At 34.7% G+C, this 9,887-nt stretch overlaps 1 protein-coding gene across 1 annotated transcript; it reads left to right on the top strand.

Moving 5' to 3' along the window:
- The first annotated feature begins 6,618 nt into the window (after nt 1-6,618).
- LOC120167352 (transcription factor bHLH25-like) lies at nt 6,619-8,423 on the top strand. The gene is made up of 4 exons (XM_039176418.1): nt 6,619-6,703; nt 6,789-7,304; nt 7,392-7,766; nt 7,846-8,423. The coding sequence occupies exons 1-4, from the start codon at nt 6,668-6,670 to the stop codon at nt 7,918-7,920; spliced, it is 1,002 nt and encodes a 333-aa protein (XP_039032349.1). The 5' UTR covers nt 6,619-6,667; the 3' UTR covers nt 7,921-8,423.
- The last annotated feature ends 1,464 nt before the right edge of the window (nt 8,424-9,887 follow it).

The raw sequence follows: 9,887 nt of genomic DNA, 5'->3' as shown, positions 1-9,887 counted from the left end.
TGTTAGACCTCGCAAATTTAACATATATCTGATTACTCGAATTGATTTATTTGATTTGAGATTTGATATAGATTCGAATATGATGACTCAAAATTAACTTGAAACTTGAAATCAATCGAACCGAATGAAAATCGACCTGAATTTTAGTTTGACAAAAAGCAAATTGAACCGAAATCAACTCGAATCGAAAATAACCTAAACTGAAAGCAACTCGAATTTAATTTGTCCATATCCTATCTGAATCGAACTTTGACCTAATTTTAACCTGATAATTGAGTCTTAGTGAACAAATAGTTTATTTATTTATTATTATCTTTTTAAAAATTTGATAAATAGTACAATGATGTATATTGTATTATCATTTTATATTATATTACTATTTAACTACCACTTTAGTGATAGTTTAATGGTTCAATATAATCTTTCCATACTTAAAAGAAAATCTCTATATCTGATTCAATAGCTTCTAAATTTTTTCAAAATATTAAACAAAAAATTTAATTTATGTAATAATTTTAATTCACATTATTTAGACAGTTAACTATAGTTAGTTTTAAAAGAAAATAAATTTTGAATTCAAATATCAAATAAAGAGTTTTCATTCAAAACTGATATGAATATACAAATTAAGTTAAATATTGACACTCAACTATTCCTGCAGTCAAATTTAGTTATATTTTTAAAAAATTGATTTTTAATAAAATTTATAAAAGAATAAATAAAATTATCTCAAAAAGTTACACTTGAGTACTCAATGCTTTTAAATCTTATAATATTGGTAAACACAAATAACATATGCATCAACTATTAGACTTTGTTCGAGTTCAATCCACATTAGAGTCAATAAATTTGTTATCTTCTATAGCTGCACAAAATAACAAGAGTGACACTCAATTAAAATTTTTAGTCCAAAATTTGGGATTTGACAATATATACAACAACAACAACAATAACAAAACCCTATTCCCATATGCAATGGGGTAAGGGGAGGTAGGGTAGTAGGCTGTCCCCAACGCCAGGTTGAAAGAAACTTCCGTGAAAGACCTCCGTCAGTCAGAAAATTAAAAATAAAGATAAAATGCAATGCATGTATAAAAAAATAAATAAATACATAGTTGAACAATATTCATATCCAGTGTTCATATGAATGTTTGTAATGGGAAGTAATCCCTGCAAATAAATCCCTACGTACAAATCTCTGCATATAGGCAGAAACGTAAGACCTGGCTAAATTTCAAAAGAGGAAACATGAAGAGAAGGATGCATAGAAGTCAACGATAGCAAGCTACGAGAAGGAATAAAGTCCAGTGGGTTAAAACCTAAACTAAGGCTACACTACTCCGCTACCCTAGTTCTAATCCTTCATAAATTCCAATGACAGAAATGTATACAAAGTAGAAGTCATGGAAATTACTACAAAGGCATTAAAAGAAGACAAAGATGATACACCCTATGGATGTGGCCCGTACTACTCAGCTACCCTAATCTTAAGTCTCCATACTTTCCTATCACAGGTCATGTCCCCGGTTATGGCTAAATCCTTCAAATCAGATCTCAAGCAGTCTTCCCACTTCCGCCTTGGTCGACCTCTCCTTCTGACACCGTCAATTGTAATCGACTCTACCCTCCTGACCGCATCCGACGGTTGTCGCCTAAGGACATGCCCAAACCACCGTAATATTCCCTCCCTCAATTTTTTGGATATAGGCACCACCCCCAAGGACATCCTAATAGTAGAGTTTGGTGTCATGTCCCACAGAGTCCTACCATATTCCCATCGAAGCATTCTCATTTCTGCGGCCTCCATCCTCCTTACGTGATCCTTATTGATTTCCCAACATTCTGATCCATACAGCAGCGCTGGTCTTATTGCCATTCTATAAAATTTTCCCTTAAGTTTTAGAGGCACCTTCTTGTCACACAAAACTCCAGTAGTAGCCCTCCACTTTAGCCATCCCACCTGTATAAGGTGTGTAACGTCATTATCTACACTCCCATCTTTATGTATCATAGACCCTAGGTACTTGAAACAATCCTTTGAGGGGAGAACATGTCTGTCTATGCATACTTCTACATCTTTATCATTTTGATTCCCACTGAAGTTTGAACATAAATACTTTGTCTTTTCAATATTGATCCTTAGATCTTTTTCTTCCAAAGCAATCTTCCAGGTAGACAATCTACTATTCAGCTCAGTTTTTGTTTCAGCAACTAGGACAATGTCGTCAGCGAAAAGCATACACCATGGAACACCGTCCGGTGTCGCACAATAGATTTCGTCCATAATCAAGGCGAGGATGTAAGAGCTAAGAGCTGACCCCTGGTGGAGTCTGATTTCCACCGGAATGCCTCGGTGTCGCCAACTGTAGTCCTGACGTATGTAGTAGATCTACAGTACATATCACGAATCTCCCGGATATAAGCAGTTGTGATCCGTCTCGTTTCCATGGTTTTCCAGATCGTATCGCGGGGAACGTTATAATATGACTTCTCAAAATCAATGAACGCCATGTGAAGATCTCTATTTTTCCCTATATTTCTCCATAAGCCGCCGAAGTAGATGAATCACCTCTATAGTAGACCTGCCTGGCATAAAGCCAAATTGGTTTTTCGAAACCCTAGTAACCTGTCTCAACCTAGCCTCTATCACCCTTTCCCATAGCTTCATGGTATGGCTGAGTAGTTTAATACCTCTGTAGTTGCCACAACGTTGGAGATCTCATTTATTCTTATAGATTGGTATCACCGTAGACTCTCTCCACTCCTCTGACATATTGGCAGTCTCTAAAATAATATTAAAGATGTTGGTCAACCACATAACTCCCTCTTCTCCTAGGGCCAACCATACAGTGATAGGAATTTGATCTGGACCAACAACTTTGTCCCTCCCCATCTTTCTAAGAGCCATTTTGACTTCCTCAAACCCAATCCTAATTGTAGGGTAGTCATTGGCCGTAGTATGATGGTCGGCTGACCCATCAACGGTACTATCTATACAGGGAGAGGCACCATCATTAAATAAGCCAAAGAAGTAACTACCCCAAACCCTCTTAATATCATGATTTTTCACAAAAAGAACACCATTGTCGTCCTTAATAAACCTAATGCTACCTAGATCCTTTTCTCTATTCTCCCTGGATTTTGTAAGCCTGAAGATGTCGTTTTGTCCTTCCTTGGTGTCTAATCTCTTGTACATTTCCTCGTATGCCTTATCCTTTTCTTTAGCCACCATTTTCTTGGCTTCCCACTTTGCCTCCTTGTATCTTTGTTTAGCTCTCGATCTTTCTTCGTCGTCATTGCATTGTAGAAACTCCTTGAAGTAAGTTTGCTTTGTCTTCAGCTTAGTTTTGACTTTATCTTTCCACCACCATGATTCTTTATGTTCCTTGACCTTCCCTGTAGACAACCCAAGGGTGTTTTTACCCACCTCTCTGATGGAATTTGCCATATTTTTCCATAACATATCTGCATTATTTGAGTTTATAGTTCCAAAACCTGTATTAGACAAAACCTTACTCCTAAATTCATATGTTGTCGCTCCATGTAAGTTCTTCCAAAGGATCCTAGGTTTACCAAGTTTAGCCCTCCTATGAGTGCTCCGCCCGTGGCGTACGCGAAACACCAAAACCAACAATCTGTATTGTGATGTACATGCCTCTTTAGGGAACACCTTACAGTCAATACAAGCCCATCGATCCAGGATATAGTCGATTTGGGTACAATTTCCCCCGCTATGGAACGTAATCAAGTTCACATCTCTCTTGTTAAAGAAGGAGTTAGTGACCACCACCTCGTGTGCATCAGCAAATTCAAGCAACGTACGCCCCTCCTCATTCCTACTACCAAAACCGAAACCCCCATGAACACCGTCATACCCGTCGGTTGCACTACCTATATGACCATTGAATTCTCCCCCTATGAAAACTCTTTGGTCCTCCGGAATGCTCCTAAGTACATCATCTAGCTGATCCCAGACGCAACGTTTCTCCCCCCTAGGCCAACGTGTGGGGCGTACACTGTAAGGACATTCACCACTTTTGCTTCTATAATAACCTTAATCATCATGATCCTATCCCGGTATCTACAAACTTAAACTACATTTTCCTTGAGCCTAGAGGATACCAAGATACCCACCCCATTTCTAGCGTTATATACGCCTGAATACCACAACTTGTACCCATTGCACTCTCTGGCGCGAGCCCCTTTCTACCTAGTCTCCTGAATACAAGCAAAATCTATTTTCCTATTACTAAGTACGTCGGTCAACTCCAGCAGCCTAGCATTTAATGTGTCTACATTCAATGAACAAACTCTAAGTCTAGTCTCTTTGGCACCACTCTGTCGAGCCCTCCCCTTATACGCCCTATGGGATCTAAAAGAATGACATGACCTCAAGTAATCATCTATAGCCGAAGCTATGAGGAACTATGAAAAAGAAATCCAAAGAAGGCAGAAGACGCACCAATAAAAGGCTAGAGAATTGAGGGGTACCAAGAAGCCTAGTTGGTTACCTAATATGATTTTAAGACAAATTAACACTATCTTACTTAACTTTAGGCGAACAACTAGAAACCAATGATAAAGAGCGACGATGATTGACCAGAACCGAAATCAACTCGAATTAACTTAAAAATCTAAAGGTTGATCTGAATTGAAATAAACCTGAATTAACCAGAATCGAAATCATTCGATCTAATATTGACCCGACCCAAAACCAATTGATCCAATATTAACCCAACCCAAAAGCCAATTGATTTGATTTTACCTAGAAATCAACCGATCTGATTTTGATATGGCTTGATACTTAACTCGAACTGAATTTCCACATACCTGAACTAAACCTGAATCAAGTTTGATATGATTTGAACCAAACTTAAATCAAATGTAATTTTGACCCAAAATGATCTGAAGCAAAATAACTTGATCTAAATGACCTGATTGTGACCTCTAATTTGTTTATGATTTAACCTTGATAACAGGAAAAAAATATAAGAATTTACAGTTTTACATATGGTATATATTAAAAATAGAGGTATTCCATTTTTATGTTTTTATTAACAAATACATTTGATAAATTAAATTTGAAGGGGGTTAATAATTTAACTTTCTATGTATTTTCCTAATGTGTCTTTTTTTTTTCTTCTTAAAAGTTTTTACAGATTTTTAAAGTTAAATAGTAAGCGATATAAAATTATTAAAAAAATGAAAATATAATGCGAAATTGGCAACTACAAATCAAGGATATCAGCTGGTGGTTGCACGCAATCTTTTGTACAAATAATAGCAAGAATCTTGGGGACTCCCACCAATTAATTATTATTCTCCTTTACAATTAAAACAAAGCAGAATTCATTATCTGTTAATGATAAGTTGATACATTGATTATATACATTTAAAGGAAAATTTCAGGATGATTAAAAATATTTTTATGTATCTTTGTTGATGAAAAACTTAGGTTTGTGGTTGCTTTTGATGATTCAACCTTTTATATTTAGAGGGAGAATTACAATCACTTGTTCAGTGAAAGAGAAAGAAGAAAACAAATAAGATGGAAATGATGATGAACAATCATATGAGCGATCAAGAGAGATATATTCTCTAGCATTTTATGATGACTTATGTCCATATCTTTAACGTCGAGATCAAATCTAAGATGAGGATGACTATTTATAGATTGACAAGATAAATAAATGTGATTTTTATAAAATAAATTTAACATTATATAAGATGTGATTAAAATAAATAATTTCTCAGATAATGATAATTAAATTAAGATGTATTTTTTTTATCAAAATAAAAACAATCTGAAAATTAATTGACCATCTGAACAGTTTATTGTAAATATGAATTAATTATAATACCCTTACCCTACAAGTAGTAAACTAAATTTACATAACCTGAATTATTTGTTGCAGTCCATTTGCTAGACCCTTTAGATACTTTCTCAATACAAAGGAAAATGTGCACGTTTATGAAAATGATAATGTTATTTATTTTATTTTAACCCTTATTCCCATATGTAATGGGGTAAGGAGGAGGTAAGATAGTAGGATGCCCCCAACACCAGGTTGAGAGCAGCTTCCGTAAGAGACCTCCAAATTATGAAATGCTCTCTGTGAGACTCGATCCCATGATCCCAAGGTTAAGAACCTTGTGCTCTACCAAGTGATAATGTAATTTCACTAATATCCCAAAGGATCTTTTCTCCTAATTTACTTGAATATTATTAATTGCATACCCCAGTTTTGTAGAAAAGTTCCACAACACATGTTTCATGCTAAAATTCCGTCTGTCAGGCATTTTTAAATAATGGTAAAACAAATAATCATTGAAAATTAAAAAAGAAAATTGATATACATAAAATTATAAAAAAATATTGACAGGGACTTGAATGACTAATTCAATAATTATTCCCTCATTTTGTGGATTCGTAATCTTTTCTTAGGATTATTTTATTAACATCAATTCATTATAATTGTTATTTTTGGGAGCAATGACCACACGATTCCAACTCAATTGAAGAAGACAGATAGGGCAACAGGCTTGAATTGAATAATGGGTTCATAATAAGGACAAATTTCCAGAACTGATGCAACTATAAGAGGAATAAGAGGCCAAGTCTTCTACAGAATAACTGCTGCAGTTTTCTAAGTTCTCTTGTTCAACTATGGATTCTTCATCAACAAAATGGTTATCTGAATTGGTAAGAACTAAGATGTTTTCGACTTAATATTTTTGTGATTTTATGTGAATTATATGTATATTCATTTGGGATTTCGAATATACAGGGAATGGATGAATACAACATCATCCACCAATGTCATATGAACTCTCTAGCTGAACTGGCCACCGCAGATGATTTTGCTACCGCCATGGTCGGCGGAGGGAATTTGAAGCAATCATTCTCTTCCGAGAGCTATTCGTCTTACGCCAAAAACGCCACCACTTTTAGCGGCGGTTCATCATCCATTGAAACTCTTGATTACAAACCTGCAAAACATCTCAAAACCACCCATCATGTTCAACTTAAACCATCGACTCCCACGTCTCAATTCCTTTCGTTTGACAACTCTTTCAACAACCCTAAAGACGAGACTGTATCTTCTGGAAATATGAAGTTTTCACCTCTCGTAAACACGAGTTATGCACCAAAAAGCAATAGTAATCATGGGATGAAGACTACTCACTCGATGACAAGAACCCCTTCGCTTGCTCAAGATCACATCATGGCTGAGAGAAAGAGAAGAGAAAAACTTAGCCAGCGTTTCATAGCTCTCTCAGCAATCGTTCCTGGCTTAAAGAAGGTACCACCAATTAATCTTTCTTGTATATATTAATTAAGCTAGAGTACTTTTTACTGGAACCATGATTTTTTGTTTGTTTGTTTATAGATGGATAAAGCCTCAGTTCTTGGGGATGCTATCAAGTACGTGAAACAACTTCAAGAACGATTGAAGGTGTTGGAGGAGCAAACCAAGAAGAGAACTGTGGAATCTGTAGTTTTCGTGAAGAAATCCCAGTTATCGGCTGACGATGAATCTTCTTCATGTGATGACAACTCCGAAGGGCCGGTGACAGATGCAGCGCTGCCGGAAATCGAAGCTAGAGTCTCCGATAACGATGTTCTAATCCGAATCCATTGCGAGAAACACAAAGGGTTCGTGGCCAAAATACTAAGCGAAATAGAGAACCTTCGTCTATCTGTTGTTCATAGCAGTGTCTTGCCTTTTGGGAACTCCACTCTCGATATAACCATAATTGCCAAGGTAATTAACTGCCACAACTTTTAACTGAATTCATCATAACAATGGAAACCAACACCAATTTTTTTTTTTTTTTTTGCAGAAAGATTCTGAATTCAATACGACAGTGAAGGATCTTCTTAAGGACATTAGAGTGGCTTTACTGAAGTTCATGTGACATCAGTTTCTTAATTTCCACAAATATATTTAAGTTAATTTTCTTTCTTTTCTTTTTCCCCTCAAATCTTCTAAGGGAAACCAAGGCTCTCATAAATCTCTTCTTTTTTTAGACCATATCTCCACCTTGTTCCCAAAATCTGGGTTTTCTCCGTGGGGTTTTTCTTCCATACTTTTTTTTACGTGGTTTAGAAGTGAGACCACGTTTATTTCCTCGGATGCAAATGATAAAAGGCTTCACTGATTTTGGTTTCTTAGAGAGCATAGAGATTTCATTAAAATTGCAGCATTATCAATGAAATCTCTCTCTTCTCTATGAATTTGATCGAACATCATAGTCTTTTTGATATTGGTCTATGTTTATCTACATATTGGGAAGATAGCCTGTGGTTTCCCTTAGATTTGGATCTGTTTTTTCCCTTTTTTCAGGGGTCTGTGCTTTGTGTGAAACTCCCCTTTGTAAAATGCAAGATTTGCCATTTCTTCAGAAAAACAGGGCTTTATTTTCTTATGTAACACTTGATTATTGAACCATGTAAAAAGTATAATATATATATATATATGTGATTAATTGAAAGTATAATATATGTTACATAATATGTTTTTACACTAATTAAAGAACTATCACGCTCATATTTTCATTAACTAGTTAATGACCAATGACCCAAATGATATATTTTATATTGTTAGTGATAAATTTGAAAATAATAATTTAATGACTAAAATAGAAATACCATAATAGTTGGGTGACTAATAGGATAGTTTCTCAAAACTAAATGTAGCATAAGTACACCTAAATTACAGCATGACAACACCCGAATACATGCAAAACTTAGGCCTAATCACATATAATGCAACATAAAAGCACCCAAATATGTCTCATAGACCTCTATTGTTCTGCTTAAATCAAGTGAATTTAATGGTTAAATGAATGATTATTATCTCTAGAGATTCTAGATTCGATCCCGACATATGTAGAGATATTTGAACGTTCATCGTCAAATAATTGAAAATCTTTCAAGTAGACATTATCTTATAATCACCTTACATAAATAAATAAATAAATAAAAACTTCTACCGTCCTCTCCATATCACGACGAGTAAGTAACAAGATATTCAATATGCATATTGATTAATTATGAAGTCGTTTAAGACAAATAGTGTCCCTATTCCCATTATTGAAAGATGGGTTTTGTACATGAATCACGCCTCTTCCTTTATTTTCACCTTTTGTCAACTTTCTACTAATTAAAATGGTTATCTTAGATTTAAAAAAGTGATCTTCTATGCATCTCCGTTGTGTTTTCTCACTTGACGTTGAAACTAATTATTATGTCCCTCATCGATTCTTTAATTAATGCTTAAACATGAATAATGAAACAATAATTATAATAAGTCGAAGAATTCTTAGTGTTAATGTGTCATATACAGCAAATTATAGAGACAATTTGTGGACAACATATACGTACGTATTCGTCGTACAAATTCTAAAAGAAAAAAAAAGAGTGCCAACATTAACATATTACTATATATATATATATATATTCAATGCAACATCCATAATTCATTTTCAGTAAGAGAAAACTAACTGGTTGAATTTAAATTAGAATAGTATGATTAATATTATAATATTTGAGAAATTGTAAATTCGAACATGATTTAATTCTGCTATCTTTTTGTATAAAAAGTAAGAGAACGGAATTGATGATTAAAGAAAATATGTCATACCTACTCTAAGTGTCCAACTATTTGGGTTATTTAAATTGCAACTTGCTCGTATTTGTTTTTTTACTCCGAACCATGTTGAAAATTTACTGCTCACCTATATCAAGTTGGATGTATATAATAAATAACAAAGTTTATCATCTTGTCTTTATGACTTTATCAAAGATGCCTTAAGCTGATGGGGTTTCAGAAGTTTTCAAGACTTGGTTTTGGGCTACAATCTCACCCCAAAATAATCATTTT

The sequence above is a fragment of the Hibiscus syriacus genome, unplaced genomic scaffold (genome assembly GCF_006381635.1).
Source record: "Hibiscus syriacus cultivar Baekdansim isolate YM2019G1 unplaced genomic scaffold, ASM638163v2 tig00000329_pilon, whole genome shotgun sequence".
Taxonomy (NCBI): Eukaryota; Viridiplantae; Streptophyta; class Magnoliopsida; order Malvales; family Malvaceae; genus Hibiscus; species Hibiscus syriacus.
The sequence above is the reverse complement of the archived record's forward strand: the minus strand, read 5'-3'. Positions and strand labels throughout refer to the sequence as shown.